The 17,821-nt window shown below is 40.1% G+C and overlaps 1 protein-coding gene and 1 long non-coding RNA gene across 7 annotated transcripts; one reads left to right on the forward strand and one right to left on the reverse strand.

Annotated features, from left to right (window-relative positions):
* The first annotated feature begins 9 nt into the window (after positions 1–9).
* Positions 10–14,936, forward strand: LOC124306336 (nucleosome-remodeling factor subunit NURF301). Of its 6 annotated transcripts, none has more exons than XM_046766915.1 (27): positions 10–1,916; positions 2,018–2,300; positions 2,421–2,629; positions 2,708–3,106; positions 3,170–4,336; positions 4,486–4,676; positions 4,766–5,455; positions 5,523–5,710; positions 5,798–6,131; positions 6,240–6,549; positions 6,669–6,804; positions 7,036–7,313; positions 7,447–7,590; positions 7,672–7,836; positions 7,923–8,134; positions 8,268–8,414; positions 8,545–8,764; positions 8,884–9,219; positions 9,321–9,497; positions 9,599–9,832; positions 9,978–10,287; positions 10,383–10,587; positions 10,712–10,974; positions 11,172–11,339; positions 11,436–11,631; positions 11,716–11,800; positions 11,894–14,936. In XM_046766915.1, the coding sequence occupies exons 1-27, from the start codon at positions 872–874 to the stop codon at positions 12,094–12,096; spliced, it is 8,295 nt and encodes a 2,764-aa protein (XP_046622871.1). In that variant the 5' UTR covers positions 10–871; the 3' UTR covers positions 12,097–14,936. The 6 variants fall into 6 exon arrangements, with proteins under 6 accessions (XP_046622871.1, XP_046622868.1, XP_046622869.1 ...); XM_046766912.1 differs by having other exon boundaries at positions 11–1,916; positions 10,709–10,974; XM_046766913.1 differs by having other exon boundaries at positions 11–1,916; positions 8,887–9,219; positions 10,709–10,974.
* On the reverse strand, positions 13,613–16,751 carry LOC124306353 (uncharacterized). The gene is made up of 2 exons (XR_006908586.1): positions 16,549–16,751; positions 13,613–16,272 (listed from the first exon to the last, which is right to left on the reverse strand). It is a non-coding gene; the product is annotated as an uncharacterized LOC124306353 (long non-coding RNA).
* Positions 16,752–17,821: the final 1,070 nt, after the last annotated feature.

Raw genomic sequence — 17,821 nt, forward strand, 5'->3', positions numbered from 1 at the left:
GTTTTTTTTTCTCCTTTAGCCGAAAGTTATTCAGACAATCTAAGCGTTATCGTTGAAATAAGATCGAGCGACCGGTGCATTGTTCGTTAAATATCAGATTAATCTATTTAAGATAAATGGTGACGACGCTGTCGAAGGCATTTCGTGGCGAGGGTGAAAACTTGTAGATACATTAAACTCCGTACACGCATTTTGCCCATATCTCGACCTGGGGGTACATGGAATATGGCGCTTTTTCCAAAACCTAAGGCGCCACCTACTGTTGATGTGTCAGGAATTCGTTTAGTTACGAGCGATGTGATTGGGTCTCAGTTTCGTTTCACGTGAATGTGTGGAATAAATATTTAAACCAAATGTGGGATAAATAAATCTAACGGCTGACTCGTGAACGGGAATATTAAATAAATAATATATTTTGAGAAATCGTGTGATATAAACGTTGGACTAACCCTGATTTATGAACAGATGCTTGGCAGAGTTGACATGGCGGCGTTTCGCTCAGCCAATTGAAACACCGCTCTCTTAATGGGTCGGTTATTGTAATTTCCCCTCACATTCGCGTCAGTGATTAATTCTGTGCTTCGTTTTGTCGTTATTGATAATAAATCCTCTCGTTTATTGTTGGACTACGTCGATTGTTAGCTCCATTTAAATCGCGGAAGGTGTAAGGGATACCACCGGTGGACGTTTATGATGGTAAATAGGTGTTTGGTCACGTGACTATAGCCGAAAAATGGCGCAAAGATCAGAGTACAAACATGGGATCCATTTCGTTGCAACGGTGTCATTTGTATTTGTTTACAAGCGCGCGTTTTCATAAACCACGTGTTAAGTAGGGTTGAAGTTAATTGACACTCGATAAAAGGTAAAAATGACGGGAAGAGGTACGAAGAGACGGGGTCGTCCCCCAAAGTCCGTGGTTATGGAGAGACCGAAAAAATTCCAATATCACCTTATGAAGAAGCCAAAATATCTGCAAAACAAGGGTTCCGAAACACCCAACTCCCAGACAAGCACACCAACAGCGTCTCGGGCCTCATCTCCAGTTGAGAGCGAAGAGAGCAGGCGCAGTACGCGGAGCAGAAAGTCTCGAGGGCCAAGGGACAAGCATGCGAGGAAAGGCGGCCACTCCGGCTCCAGTGCCTACCAGCGACGTGGTTACAACCCAAACGTCGACTACCATGACTCGGAGTACCACTATGGCTCTGACTTTGGTGACGAGTCTAGTGACAAGACTGACGTAGATGAAGAGCCTCTTCACAGTGACATCGAGTCCTCGGAAAGCCTCGAAGAGCCAGATCCATCCAGCGATAGTGATTTCTCACTATCCAGCTACAGCACGACTAGCGGCACACCTAGGAAAACTCTTCTAAGTCAGCAGGCTCAACGTGCTCCCAGTCCCGAGCCACTTTGGCTCCAAAACCGAGAGCTGCCGCCTCTTGATTTGCCAAAATCTTCCGATGACTTACTCGTCTCCAAGGAATTTGTACTCCCATCTTTGTCCATATACGAGGTTTTGAGACACTTCCGAACTCTGGTTCGTCTCTCCTCGTTTAGGTTCGAGGACTTTTGCGCTGCGCTTGTATGCGAAGATCAGACGAATCTTCTAGCCGAGATTCACATTATGCTTATCAAAGCGCTGCTCAGAGAGGAAGACTCTCAGCAGACCCACTTCGGCCCCTTGGATCAAAAGGATTCCGTCAATGTCAGCTTGTATTTTGTTGATCCTATGACTTGGCCCGAAGTACTGCGGTCATATGTAGAAAGTGATAAGTGCTTTGACGAAAACATTCTTCAGATACTTTCCTCTTGCGAATATCCCTTCACTTCCGTCAATGATCGCCTCAAAGTATTGCAGTTTTTAACAGACCAGTTTCTCATTACCAATCCTGTGCGTGAGGATTTGTTGCACGAAGGTACCACCTTCCTATTCTATTTGGAGTTCGTTTGAATACATACAAAAATCATATTTCCATCTCTGTTCACTAATGCAATAATTACCTTTTTTTTTGTACAGGGAATGTTCACTATGACGATCATTGCCGTGTTTGCCATCGACTTGGGGATCTCCTGTGCTGCGAAACATGTCCTGCAGTATTCCATTTGGAATGCGTCGAGCCACCACTGGTCGATGTCCCTACTGAAGATTGGCAGTGCAGCATCTGCAAGGCACACAAAATTACCGGAGTAGTGGACTGTTTGCCGGATGTAGAGAAGAATGGTTTGCTATGCAGGCAGGAACATTTAGGATTTGATCGTCATGGGCGAAAATATTGGTTCCTAGGCAGGAGGGTTTTTGTGTAAGTTTACACAGTTCTGACTTGTTTCTATTCCTATCTTGTCCTCATTCCCCATAGATCGCATTCAACAAAACATGGATGGTGGTTGATTTCCTTGTAAACGATTAAGTTTTTGTACAGGGAAAGTGAAAATGGCGAGGTCTGGTACTATAGTACACCCCTCCAGTTCGAGGAACTGATGAATTGTTTGGATCGAAATGAAATGGAAGTGGCGCTCTTTCGTGAATTGTCAGATTATAAGGAAGAGATAGTACGTCAAATGGAACTCACTGAAAAAATAACAAACCAATGCAAGGGAAATAAAAAGTCGTACTTTGAGGTAGAAAATGGTAAGCAGTTGCAGATTCAAATTGAATCCTAGTGAAATCCATGCAGTTCCAGTGTTGATAACAATTTTTTCCTTGCAGCCAACATATTGAAAATGCAAAAAGAGAGGCAAGAAAAACTTAACAGAGAAGAGGAGGAGAGGAAAGAAAAGGAGAGACAAGATGCCGAGGAAATGGTCCGGAGAATGCATGAAGGTACAGATTCTTTAGAAGAACAATTAGCGGCTGTTTCTGGACAGAACACAGATAGAGGGAGCGGTGATGGCATGGACGTCGACAAGCCAAATCCTTCAGCACAAGTGGCAGAAACAGTGGAAGTGGGCGGCGGCGATACATCAGAGATGGTAACAACAGCGGCAGCAGCAGGGACCGAGACAGCCCCGAAGACTTCCAAGACGAGTACGTCTGTCTCCTCCTCTGAAGAAGTTGAAGAAGAAGTTTTAGAGGAGGAAGATGATTCTTCCAAGGTTGGAAAAGATGGTAAGTACAAGAGGGATGGTGAGATATCGATAGGTTTAAAAAAAGAAATGTCCAATCACACAGGCAAAAAGCACACAATTGTAACAAGATCAAAGACAGGCTCGCTACAGCCACGTACTTTCAATATGGATGATTTGAAAAGAAGGAGCACGACGATACTTTCTAAGGAAGAGCTTGACAAACTGGATAAATCTTTGAAAGATGAAGGTGATGGAACTCGAATAACACGTCAAAAGGCACATCAAATAGCATCAGGTACTCACCTGTTCAAACTCGGAATGGATAACGGGTTTAAATCATACGTCAACCAGTATAGCACAAACGCGATAGCGCTCAATAAACCTCAGCGTAATGAAGAACGCGATAAGAAGAGACATCTGTCACACAAATTCTCTCTAACGCAAGCTTCTGAGTTCAAATGGGTTGGGAGTTTGACGGGAACGCGAGCTCTTTTAGTGAGCACCCTGCGCCAAACCATCTTACAATTGGAAGGAAGTATCCAGGCACCATTTATGCATACTAACTGGCCTTTGCTTCGAAAACCGTGGACTACTGCGGTTGGAGCTTGCGTGAATCCCCGCGACTTTGCAAGAGCTCTGATAGTCCTTCAAGCCTGCATAAAATCCGTTGTGTTTGCCAGCGTCTGGCACGACCAGCTTGGTCACGTTAAGCTTCAACGAGTGACGGCGCTTGAAAGAGAAGAAAAAAAGCGGCAAGATAAGAAGGATAAAAAAGAAAAGGAAGACGAGGAGGAGCGGAACAGGCTTACCTACAACTTTGTCAAGTATACGCTGGGACTGAAACATCAAGTCTGGAAGCAGAAAGGCGAAGAGTACAGGGTTCACGGTCAATGGGGATGGCTCTGGCTGTCGGCAAGCCGTCGCTACAGGTCTGCGAATCTGAACAAAGCTGGCTTGCGAGCTGGCCCTCAAAAGATTATGGTGCAAATTAGGGATCAGGGAGGTATCAAGATTTTGGCTCTTGATCCGCCAACTTATGAATTCTTAATAAAAGAGTACTGTGAGCCCAAGGACCTCAAGGACTTAAAAGCCGAGCCTGAAGAAGCTACAGAGGTGAAACAAGAAATAAAGGAGGAACACCCAGTTGAAGCTGTGAAGAAAGAAAATGAATCTGAAGAAGTTAAAGCGGAAGAAAAACCAGATGTGAAAGAAAGATTGGATGGAAAATTCTTGCTGAACTCGAACCAAGAAAATAAACCACACATACCTTGTGAGTAGGCACTATTTTGGCATTATTTGTATTCTTGGATATCATGTTATAATTTCTTATTATGTTTGACGTTACCTTCTATACATTTTGTGTTACTAATTTTTTTTGTATAAACAGAAAATTAACGCAGTTGATGTAATCTCCTATAGTTTTAGCTGGAATGAAAATCGAAAAAGTATTTCTACCGATACATCAGTTTGAAGAAATTGATGTAACCAAGGCATTAACTACACCTGGTCGTTTGCATTACCCAAAAATTGCCAAAAAAACTAGAATCGACGATTTCTTATCGAGGAGAACACACCTAAAACTCTTGGAAGAGAGAAAGTTATCCCAAACGGTACGTAAAGAATTATTATTGTACTATCTCGTTTTCCTTGCTCCGTTGCTGTTCGCAAATGTTTTTAATGTATGATAAATAAATCACAGGAGAAGTCAAAGGAGGTAACCGCCCAAGCAACTGTTCCAAAAAACACCGAAGGTGATACGGAAGTGGACATTGAGAATAATGAAGAGAGCGATACAGATGCTGTCGACGGACCACTGCAGAATATATTGTCTGGAAAATTACCAACTAAAGCGATTTCCTCGTCTGCTAGAGACATGCTAACGGCGATTGGGAAACGGATCCAACTAGTCAGAATTCAGTATGCAAATATAATGCGCTCATCAAAGAATGGCAGCTGTTATTCTCGTTACTGCAACATGACCCCTCCTCCTGGAAAGGTGAATGCAGCAGCGGCACAGAGTCTCACCTCAACGTGCTATTCCCCAATGTGTTTGCAGAAAGCTAGGCTAAAACGAGATCTAATTACTTTACTAAAAAAAGCCAAGAGCTTGAGCAACAGTCAGTCACTGCCAAGCCTAGCCCCGTTCAGTACATCCTCTGTCCAACAATCTAAAGCAAGCTTGAAACACGAAGCAACAGATGAGGCTAAAGATGCTATCAGAAGGGATTTGGAGTCTGCCGTTGCAATGGCTACGCACTGTGCCGAAGAAGTTCAGGCAACAAACGTAGTTGTTGATAACATGTCGGAAGCGCCTTCGCTCTCCGATAGCCCTTCAAAACCGGCTAAACGAATTAAATTAGAAGAAACGACCCCAGAAGATAGCATAAAAGTAAGTTGTCATTAAAGTAATGACTACAAATTGTAACAAATATATTAACTCCGATGAAAACTTTCAGGTTGAGGGCAATGGCTTTGAGGATGAAAATATAGTGACAACGATCAAAACAACTAGCAATGTTGTGACAACGACAACCGTTACTACGTCTCAACAAACAATAAAAACCGTGGACGGCGTTGTTCAGAGTTCACAGGAGAGTTTATCATCTCGAAATTCAATCTCAGTTGCATCGGAGACAAAGACATGGTAGGAGAGGAAAATAAGGATATATTCTAGAATACTTTGGGAGTGCACATTTAATAATATCCCAAATTCTGTAATTTTTTTCGCTAGCAATCTCAACAATATGGGGTTAAAAACAATATTTATCAACCGTCGAGGCAGAACTGTGCATCGGAGCGCCATAACAGCTAGAGAATTGACTGCGGATGGAACTGAGAGAGTATATTCTGCCACTTCGACAGAAGGGAAACTTTATCTGAAAAAAGTTTCGATTTCATTGGCGGACAGACGAAAGAAACGTACTCCAGTAAAATATCCACTTTGCTCAACATTTTCCACAAGAAATAAACACCGCAGTATCCTTGTATTGCCGCAGCACGAACTTCGTAAACTTTCGCGACTTGGCGGACGAACTCCTGTCCAAGGATTTCATCATATTGCTAAGGTATGTTCTATAGTCACATTATTTTCACAGTGGCTAAATAATAGTTATTGGTACACTGCATCCTGTAAATAATAAAAACCTATATCCAGTGACGTTTCACTGTTTCAGGCGAACATGGCTGTATGGCCGTATCCCTGCCCAAGGCCGTTGTTCAAAACGTGTTGGCTTTACAGAACTGTTGGCCTAAAGTCATTGGCTGCAGCTGCAATACAGTTGAGAATTTTATGGGCCTGTTTACGCTGGGACGATATGTCTGCCAAACCTTTGTCAACGGATGGCAAGCATCAAGTCACAACTGACAACGAGATTATGTCCTTGGAGATCTTGAAGCATCGACATGTCGGCCAATTCATGGACAGAGTACAATATCTTCGAAGAAAAGTAGTGATACCTTTAGAGCTGCCAAAGCAAGTTAGAGGTAAGTCAAATTGTAAAACAATTAGGTAGTTTTGCATAACATATGAAATTATTTGCAGATCAGGTTAATATTCCAAAAAAATTGGATAATGTTGTTTCATTTATTAAATAAAATTTCAGAGGTTACTTCAATCCGTAGCGGGTTGAGAAAAAGAAAACGTCCTGAATCACCGCAAAGTACGGAGCCCCAGGTGAACGAGGAGTGGGTGGACGAAGATAAACTTGAACTTTGGGAGATAAAGCAATATGGAGACAAGTGAGTACGCTTGCGATACAATTGCATAATACGGAAGTGAATGCTGGGTTGCGAGATGTCGAAATTACTTCAGACATTTAGCGCGCTATATCATAGGGATATTCGCTATTGGATGCGCCTGGGATTTGCTAACTCATGAACCTTGTCGTCACTGGTTTTTGTCAAATCTTCCCGTCCTCGCCTAACACCAACAAACACTAACCCCTCGCTTGGTATGTGTCTCTCCTTTAGGTTAGAGAAGGCTAATGCCCAGATTATTACTAGGAGTCGATCAGGAGTACCGCAATCTGTGGTTGCGGGTGGGAATAGGGGGTCGATTACAGGAGCCGTTGACCAGTTGGTCAGCGGCAAGGCAACGCCTGAAGAGATTAAAGAGAAAATGGAGCAACAGCTGCGTATTCAAAGGGCCGCTCACCAACAAAAGAGGGCTCTGGAAACTCTAAAGAGTCCAGCAAATGTCACAGGTTCCCCTAATCAGATCATCAAAGTTACGTCAAACTCCAATCCAGGTGAGGAAATATTTTTTTTTTTTTTTTTTTCTACAACCATTCTCGTTTTTTTTATTTCGTGCAACTGTACCACGTAATTGAATTTATATTTGTAATTCGATTTTTCATCCATTGAGTTTTTCCGTGTTGACAGATGGCACCGTCAAAATAGTTTCCAAAGTAGCAATACCTGCTAGTCCAAATACTAGTGTTGGAAAATCCCAGCTCACATCACTCTTGACCACGCCGTCTCAAAATAAAACTTTCCTTGGAACTAGGCGTATATACATGACCAAATGTGAGTATATTACACGTTTTCAAATTTTTATTCGAATTCGTTGTAATATTAGAATTTAAACTCAATCATTCAATTTTATAGCTTCTGATGGCACGACTCGAGTTGTCTCAGGGCCCACCAGCATTCTCCCCAAGACTACCGTCACATCTCAAACCCCTCAGTCTCAGCCACAACAGCAACAATCATTAATAAAAGTAACGAATCAGGGAACTGTTCAGATCAATCATACAAATCAAGTTTCAGCAGGTACTTGGAATCGTAATTATTAATTACAAACAAATTCTGCGGAAAAATTAGAAATTCCTCTAATTGCGTCAATGTCTATTCTGCAGCCTCCAACACCCCTGTTCAGCACGTACAGCAGCGGGTCCAGATCCTTCGAGGGCCGGATGGTAAACTCCAGGTTCGAGGGTTGATGCCTGGTCAACAACTTGTACAAATGCCTGATGGAAAACTCCATGTTCTAAACACTGGTCAAGCTATAGCCGCCACACCTACACAGACGCCTGCAACCACAAGTTCGGCAAGCACAACCACACCGCAGGTGCCCATATTTCAAATTCATTTCAATTCACAACATATCGTGTATGAAGTACATTGTGTAGCATTCAGAAATTTACTTTTTCCTTCTAATACCAACTTGCTTCAGCAATTATTGTAATTCATGAAATTTACAGAGCGTCACTAAGTCTGCGAGCAATACAAGCTCTGTCAAACCAGCTACACCTGTTACAACATCTGCTACCAAAGCCAGTCCCACAAAAACTCCAACCAGTCAAACCCAAAAAATCCAAGCGCAGCAACCAGCCACCCCACAACCACAGGTAAGTCAATTTACCCCATACCGACAAATATTATTCGGTAATCCAATCATTTAGATCCTTATAAATTTCATGATTTACCGAACATAATATACGATTTATACTTGTAACAATATGAAAATCGTAACTATAGGTATTGACCCCGGGTGGGCAAGTTATCAATACAAATCAAATCGTGGTGAATAATGCAGCCCTTGCCCAGCAGCTCGCGTCCGGCAAAGCTCAGTTGGCAACGATCGGAGGACACCAAGTTGTTATACGTAGTACACCGACTGGTAATCAGATTGTTCATCTGAATTCAACTAGCAGTGCTGTTGTGAAAAATGCTGTTTCACCTACAAAACTTCAACAAGGTTAGACATTTGATATCCAGTTCAAGATTTCATTTCATATTACTTTATACTAAATATCAAATTTATTGACCGTGTATTTTGGTACAAAGATTTTCAAGTCTGTAATAATAACTGTGCAGCAGCAGCGGCTCAGCAGAATCAGCCTGCAACTCCGTCGACGCAAGCTACAGAACTAGCTACTACAAATACGGTGACCAGTGCTCAGACAGCGACAACGACCACCACACCCGCTGCTGCAAATCCTCCTGCTCCAGGTTCAACTCCAGCTCCTGGCAGTGTAGAAGCTTCTCTGTTAGCAGGGCAGCCACCTGGTACCGTTATAAAGTGTGTCACAGCTCAGGTGATTCAAACATCTCAAGGTCCCCGAATAGTTTTGCAAGGACTCCAAGGAGCTGACTTCACTCCACAGCAACTCGCCATGGTTCAACAACAAGTCAAGCAACAACTGCTCAAAGGTCTGTACTTTAGTGAGTTCAGGTTCAGAAGTAGATTGCGGATCTGATCAAGTTTAACTTATTCCAATGAAATGTTTCTGAAAATCTTTTTCACATTTCAGCACAAGCAACTACCGGCAAGCAAGGCGTGCTAGGACCAACGAAGATATACCTAGCAGTTCAACCAGCTCCAGGAACTCAAACGGCAGCTGCTTCTCGCACGCCAACAACATCTGCTCACACTCAACAAACACAGCAACCGGTAGCTTCACCTCCACACACGACTCCTTCGGCAGCTGGTATTTATCACGCTTCTTTCCCTTTCTCCTTACGAATGGTCTGGTTTTTGTAAATTATCACAAATTTATGTGAATCGGCAAAATATTCTTCGATTTTGCAGCACCGCAAACTGAGTCAGCTACAACCCCAGCTCCATCTCAGACTGCAGCCCCAGGTTCTCCGATAAAGCCCAAAGTCGTAGTGCAGCAGGTCGGACGTCCAACTACCGGAAGCGAAGCTGAACCGCAACGTGCAGCTCTGGCGAATGGGCAGCAGCCTTCACAGCCTTCCCAAGAGCCTAATCAAACATCGTCACCTAACAAATTTGTCCTCACTCCGGATTACATACAGCAAAGTAAATATATGATTTTTTTTCTAAACTCCAGTCAACATCTTTCACCTCCGTTAATACAAGTTGCGAACGAAGGAATCAAGTTTTGTCACACAGATCGGTGCAGAAGCAAATTGAGAATGAAACATTGATACAATTTTTTTTACAGCAATAAAAAATGCACTAAAGCAGGAAAATCTTAATCCTGAAATAGAAGAGAAACTTCTACAACTGCAGCGGTATCAAGAGAAGCAAATGAAGGGTGGCGTCGAGAGCTCCATAACCTGCAACCAGATCCACGGCACCCCAACTGCAACTACCACGCGAGCTCCGTCCCGGAAGAGACCTGCGCCGCCCCACATTCCGCCACTTGCCTCACCTACTACTCCTAATGTGACGACAAATGATAAGGATAACGAATGGAGCGAAACACCGAAGAAAAGACCAGCCCCACGACAAGAACCTCGAGATATAACGAAGTAAGTTTGTTGCAATTCAAATTGAACATATTACATACCAATTTTGTAACAATAGTAAAACGACTAACGCCACCCAATGTCTTTCAATGTCACAGAACACCCAAGACGGAGGTTGTAGAGAATACTGAGGCTACTCCAAAGAATCGTGCTGGGAAACTAAGGGATTCTCAAGAACAGAGGAGAAAGCAGCAAGTTCATTCTCGAATGCAAGTGTTGTTGTTCCGGCACAAGGAACTCCTAAAAAAAGACATATTGAAAAAACGAGCTTTGCTCGAGAAGGAATTGCAAATCGATATTCAGGTATGGCAAATGATGCAAAAATTATACCAGGAAAATTTATACCTGGTTGCCATTTTAGGTTACTATGCAAAAACAAACTCTTGTTGAAAATAAAAGTACCAAGGAGTCGAATTTATTTCAGAAGGATCTTTCCGCTGAACTAGCTACAAGAACTAAGGCAGAAAGGCACAAACAGGACGAAGTCAAGGTCGGAAGTGCTAAGCGTAAATCGAACGCTCAGGCAGCGCAACATGTCAGCCCACCAAATCGTGGGGGCAGGCCTAAAAAGCACAGAGTCCAAGGAAACAGCACAACACCGCCTGGTGCTTCAACGGCAACCACCGCGGGGGGACGTATCAAAAAAGAGAAGCTCTACTGCCTGTGTCGAACGCCTTACGACGAAACGAAGTAAGTATTCGTATTTGTCGACAATTTCTCGAAAGTGAATACTAAAATCAAATGCGAATCCTATTTCTATGAACTCTCATGTACCGCCACCATTGAACCGATTTATTGATTACTAATTATATTGATTACTACATGCCGTATCGATCACTAGTCACCGAGCAGATGAACAATTTTTTAATTTATCTTCTACCCAACAGATTTTACGTAGGTTGCGATCTCTGTAACAATTGGTTCCATGGAGACTGCGTGGGAATTACAGAAGAAATGAGCAAATCACTGTCTGAGTTTGTATGCACCGAGTGTCGGCATGCGAGAGATACGCAAGAGCTGTACTGTCTTTGCAAACAACCTTATGATGAATCTCAGTGAGGGTCTTCTTACAATTATACATTCTTTTCCACGTAACACTTAAAAATTAATTGTTTAAAGATGATAACACACTCGCTTTTTATTTTTCAAAGGTTTTATATTTGCTGTGACAAATGCCAGGACTGGTTCCATGGTCGTTGCGTAGGTATTCTTCAATCCGAAGCTGATAACATTGATGAATACGTCTGCCCAAATTGCCAGCGAAACTCCTCGGTTAACTTTGCTAATATGAAAAATCTTAACGGAAAGGATCTTGACCTTTTAAAGAAGTTAATAAAACAGATACAGGTATGAAACAAAAATTGGGGATACTTTTACCGACGAAGACTCTGGCAATTAATCTGGCAATTGTCTTTGATTATATAATTACAGGCACACAAGAGTGCCTGGCCTTTTATGGAGCCTGTAGATCCCAACGAGGCGCCAGATTACTACAAAGTTATAAAAGAACCTATGGGTGAGTATCTTAATTGACCTGTTATTATCAAGACTTCTCAAGCTTCTGAAATATCTTCTGCAGTAAATATTACAATCGCTGTGATGATTTCAGATTTGCAAACTATCGAATTGAGGATAAATGACAGATCATACAAAAAACTTAGCGAGTTTATCGGAGACATGACCAAGATATTTGATAACTGTCGTTACTACAACCCTAAGGAGTCTCCGTTCTTCAAGTGTGCTGAGTCTTTGGAAACTTACTTTGTGCACAAAATTAAAAGTCTAAGAGAAAAGTTCTCCGAAGGCAAATGATCAATCAAAACTGAATAGTAACTAAATGAGTGAAAGTACATGCCATCGGCACTTTTATTTGCAAAAGTGCAGTGTTATTGAATTGACCTGTGCCAGTGACAAGAAAAAAGCATGAAGTAACAGAAACTCGAGTTAATCGTAAGTTATAATTAGCCCATACAAATAAACCTACTATTTATTAGAGTTGTGCGAAAATTCACTTCACATGAGTTTTTGATTATGGTACTACTCTGAATAATTGAGAACCCACCATGCTTAGTATGAGAAAGTCATGGGTGACTCGGCAAAATGGATAAATCATTCGACGCTAATAAAAAGATTTCTTATATCTTTTTATAACTCCCTTTATTTTTTTCTCCGTCGTTTCGTATATTTCTCATTACAGTGATTATTTCGCATATCTCTATTATTTATATACTACACATATTATACATGGATTCAGTCATGTATCGTTCAATACGCAAGTCAAACAATAATTAGAAGTTTACCCCCGCGGAGTTGTCAAATGAAAAGCATCGAGTTTGTAGTAATTATACCGTTAAATGGAACTATTTGTCAGACGCAGTTCCATCCAAAATCTTGCGCATCCAGATGTGTGTGACGCTATATATTTTGATCCGCCCATCTCTCTTTATTGCATTATCGTCCGACAACATGTTGCGTACAACATAGGTCTAAGATTATTAGGACGCGCATAATAAATTGTACAAATTTGTTTATTGTGCTCACAAGTAATTATTACATTACTTACGTTGTTTTAATCACATAAATTTTCTATATATGAAAGAAATTGTTTATAAACGAGACATATGATGTTAGATTGTAAGAATAAGCAGGTGATTTAAACTGCTACTCTTGTACATACATAAACATAGGCAGTGTCTAGGAATGCGATTGATGAACTTTGGTAACAGTTTATAATAATCAATTGTGTGCGATGTCAGATATGGAAAGGCTCTAGTTTTCAACTAAATTGTTTATATTTTAACTATTAAAGTATTATTAAGCAATTATTGCTAATTATTATAACTCTTAACGTAACAGTTGCGTTCATTTTTACATCCATAAGTAATGAATCTGGAAGTATAAGACAACATTCAACTTTCACAGTTTATACAATTAAAGCTACTACACAACTCACATATTTGACATCAGAAATAGCAAACCCAGTAGGCTGATGGTTACTAAATTACAGGTAACAAACTCTTATTTATGCATGAGTATGCATGTGTGTGTGTGTGTACACACGCGCACACACCTACCTACACATACGTACGCCTAAATAATAATTTGCTTTACTGTATATATGGTAACACTGTAACATGTACGTATATGTATACGTATATCGTACAATGAAGCAAGGCATGCATCCTCAATCTTTTGGTTCAATTAAGAAACGAATGAATATAATAATTAAAGACTCTGGCTGATACGATCGTTTAGTAATAACAAGTTATCATTGAAGTTGCACTCTGCACAATTACATTGAACAGTTTTGCTGGTTTTTTTTTTTTTATCGGTACAAAATTTTTTTTACCTTCATGCCGCCTTTTTACTCGAACGTAACTATATACGCGTAGTTCTATTTACCTCAAGTTACAGCGTCTGGCTTGATCACGTGTATTTTTTTTTCCCCCACTGTTTTTTTCGGTTACTACAGTTATATCGTCATAGTAAATTGAGTTCGATTTTCTTGTTCGTTCACTCCTGGAATGGTGACTGATAGGAATTCTGGAAATACGGACGTTACAATCGACATGATATCGTATTGGGTATCTATAACTCGTCATTGGCTGTCTAATGATTATCATTTACTGTAGCGAGAAAAAGAATATTGAGAGAACGTTGCTGCTTAAATGTAATAAATTGCAAAGCATAATGTAACTGATCCATACTAAAATGGGAAATATCATCAAGGAAATAGATTAAAGTGATTATCATGAACGGAGAGGTGAACCTGGTAACCAACTCTTGACGGGCGCCTTTTATTCCCAGTTTATTACGATTAATCATATAAGATTGTTTATTTTCTTTTAAATAAAAAAGCAACAAAGTGTGATTACATAATTATATATATATTCATCTGAAACCCTAAATACTATATAGTTGATAATAAATATATTTGTACTAATTTTAATCATAAACTTTGTTGTTTTTATTGCACTACTACAATATAAATTAGAAAGAATTAAAATAAATATTATTATACTTTGCTCTTTTTTGATTTGCCAGAGTAATGGTAGTGGTCGAGAATTCATTCAACGCGTTCTGGAAATAACAAATCTTTGAAACATCTGTTGAAAGACTCTTTATTTTTCTAATTCACGTTATCCAATTTTTAATTGTAAATAAGTCCATACTTTGTCGTTCCACTGGATACGTTATTCAATTTTCGACCTTTACCTTGACAGCTGGATTTAGTAAGGTAACAAAGTTGTTACGAAAAGAATAATCAGGTTTATTACAAGTTGAATGTAATTCATTGTTAAGTTGTATGTTCTGAGGAAATTTGAAATCACAGTCGTTGAAATTGATGATTCAAAATATTTTACCGCTTCTTCATATCACCGAATAATGAGGTCAAATGCTGTTCATAAAATGTTCATTTTTCAAGTGAAACCCAGAATTATTAACTAGTAATTCATTCGTCTAATCGGAGCGTGATAAGAATTAACGATACTCACGCTTAGAGTCAATAAAATGTAAAATACTGAAAATTAGTGAAAACCAAAATTAAATACAATACAATGCGACGGTCATCATCAGGTAACGAATGATTTGACGGGAGAATTTTGTACTCTCACTTATTCAAATAAACATAATGAACGCTAGAAAAATAACTACTACAGTGACCGAACATCATTTGTACCAAACCAATAACTATACATATAGATTTATGATTATAATATTGTGATTTAGGCATGAAGGGACAATTGCATACATCCGAATAGGATCGAGATTTTTTTTTCGAATTTTGTTTACTGTTTATGAGGAACAATGCATACATCAAAAGAAAAATAATGATAATAGGAAACAATTTTCTTTCGAATATACGACATCATTGGTCAAAAAGAAGTTGGAATGTAACTTTCCTGCCCAAGTTTCGACAACACACAATAATTTCGGTTCTTGAAGGTAGTTTCACTAGAAGAAAAGTAGAAGTACCAAAATTTGACATATAATTCCGCGTTGACCATGAGTCCGTTTAGTTGAAGGTCTAGTTTAACCCGTGCGTTCGACAGCCGCTCGTCGGAACTATTTTTTTTCATTTGTTAATTTGTTCATTTATTTATTCATCAACTTTACGGGCTTTAAGTCTCCATTGCATAGAAAGTATAGATTAGCTTTGATAGGCAAGCCCGTACCTTCCGGAATGTAGAAGTAAAGCATCAATTGAGAATTGTTTATTTCTAGATTTTGAAATTTTTATGAGTGATTCTTTTTTCGTACTTCAAGACCTTGAAATAAGAATTATTTTTCATTTTTTTATCCAAAACCAAATTAGAATTTGTTTTCATTCCCTTCATTCGAAACATTGAGTAAGGAATCAGTTCTTCATTTTGATGATTAGAAAAATTTTATTTCATTAATATCTTGAATTAAGAATTTTTTTGTCGTAAATTTTGATTTTACTCGCGTAACTCAAAATTAACGCTGTTAATCCTAATATTTAGTTTAAAACTTAAAAATAGCCCGACACTTTTATGTTGTCTTGCGTAGCTGTGTGAGATATGTGCAGGCAGCGGGTTGCAAGACGGTGCGTTTGTCGGCACAACCTGTACGTTGTCTGTTGTCGCAGCGACTGTAGACTACGCGCATCTATTCTTGTCGTAAAATTAGGTCAATATAGCGCAATAAAGAATTAATTCTAGCATTATTTAAGCCACAAATTTTTTCCGTTCAGTATCGATTTAATGGACTCTAAATAGGACATCGTAGAATCAACAGCTGCGAAGATATGATGAAATTTTCTTTTTTGTTCAGTTGAACCCTTTTAGGAGTTAATTGTAGCAACTCGGGACCACGTACAACCATTTACTCTCGTCAAGTATACTTCGGAATAACGTCTGAATACATTGATTTGAGCTTTCTTCAAAATCGGTAAAAATCCTGCTTGAAATGGCAAGAAGCGAGGCACGGGTATCATTACGATTCTTGGAGGTGAAAAACTTCATGCTGAAAACGTGACAATATCTTTTTTTCGAATTCGACCAAACAATACTATTTTTAACAGTCTTTACCCCACAAGGCTTTGAAATTATTAAAAATACTATGTGCTCGATATCTTAATAGTTGAGATAACATTTGCTACCACAAATGTCAGGTAAATTATTATGGTCAATATCCCAACAGAAAAATACAATGTAACGAATCCTGCTGACAAAATTCGATACGGAAATTTCGATTCGTATCATAAAATCTTAATATAACATATGGTATAAGTATGTATACCTATTACCTACGTAATTGTAATTCATTCAATTCTGAGAACGATTCACAATTTTTTACTTATCATTTGCAATTTATGACAGCTTGATCAACAACTTATCGACGTATCCTTAATCGGTGTTAATTTTTTTCCTTGAGTTTCCATCAGTTCTTCGTATGTCTCGTTGAATTCTATCGAACCTTTGTAACCAGAGATATGCATCGCGTGGTACGCCTAATACGCTTCAGAACGGCAACTGACAACGCGTTACTAGATGCGCGACAGCCTGTAAGGTTGAGTCAAGTCAGCCACTCGAAATACAAGTGCACCTGCTCTAAGCCAATCCACCTAATAGGATTAGCACTTGCTTCGTACCTGCTATCGCACGCGCTTCTCAATGATGCACCTGCCTAGTCGCATACAAATTACACAAATGCGCTGTGCCCAATCAACACCTCCCAGATAATTCTTAATTTATTTCTTTATTTCTTAGTATAGGTCTCGGGACAGAGTCCCCGTTATATAGTTTTTGGTTTTCACGTAAGCCCGTCGTTCGAGCATAATGAATAAAATTGTTTGTTCTCCGTCTACCACCCTATTCTGTATTAAGCATTAAACCTCTAACTCAGTGTAACCCTCTTTTTTGTCGCGTCACGGAAATGAAAGTCGAGTTTATAAGTCATCCCGAGGGACACGGAGGCGAGAGAGCGTGGAGGGGTGCTAAGCCAGGCTCTCGGTGACCCTTGAGCTCTGTAATACGAACAAACGACTCGGTGTCGCCGAGCTGGCCAAGAATCCGTAGGAGCCTACGAGAGATAAGCTTGCCTGGGACGCGTGGTTTCAGCACCTTCCAGCGGAAGGTACGGCCGAACGCGATCGTCAGCGCCGCGCATGCGCGGCGGCGAGTACGCGCGATAATCAGCGGTTCGAGTGGCGCAGGAACGCTCACTTACGATTCGACTTCGGAGGCGGGCGGGTGACTGAGCGAGTTTACTCCGAGAACGGTTAGTTGTTGGGAAGGCCCTCCGTACGCCACGTGCGCCTAGCGACAAACAGTGTAACTAATTTATTCCCTCGTAGCAAAATCAGTAATCAGAAAATCGACAGTAAACAAGGAAATCCAGTCGTTTTGATTTCGATAAGGTTATGAATTTTTGGGCAGTCATTCATATTAGAGAAGTTAAAGATCGGTGATATTTTTTCACGGTGAGTTAGATTAGGTGATAAATATAATTAAAAAATCGAATTGCATTATCGATCAATTGCCAGAATTTCGGATTTCTTTTTTCAACTATC

Source organism: Neodiprion virginianus, chromosome 5 (genome assembly GCF_021901495.1).
Source record: "Neodiprion virginianus isolate iyNeoVirg1 chromosome 5, iyNeoVirg1.1, whole genome shotgun sequence".
NCBI classification, from domain to species: domain Eukaryota; kingdom Metazoa; phylum Arthropoda; class Insecta; order Hymenoptera; family Diprionidae; genus Neodiprion; species Neodiprion virginianus.

What these genes read in the sequence shown, in the direction of transcription:
- LOC124306336 (XM_046766912.1), top strand. Translation starts at nt 872, where the DNA reads ATGACGGGAAGAGGTACGAAGAGACGGGGTCGTCCCCCAAAGTCCGTG. An exon ending in TTCCAAGGTTGGAAAAGATG is followed by an intron (nt 3,107 to 3,169) that starts GTAAGTACAAGA and finishes CCAATCACACAG; the next exon opens with GCAAAAAGCACACAATTGTA. An exon ending in TACAAATCAAGTTTCAGCAG is followed by an intron (nt 7,837 to 7,922) that starts GTACTTGGAATC and finishes TCTATTCTGCAG; the next exon opens with CCTCCAACACCCCTGTTCAG.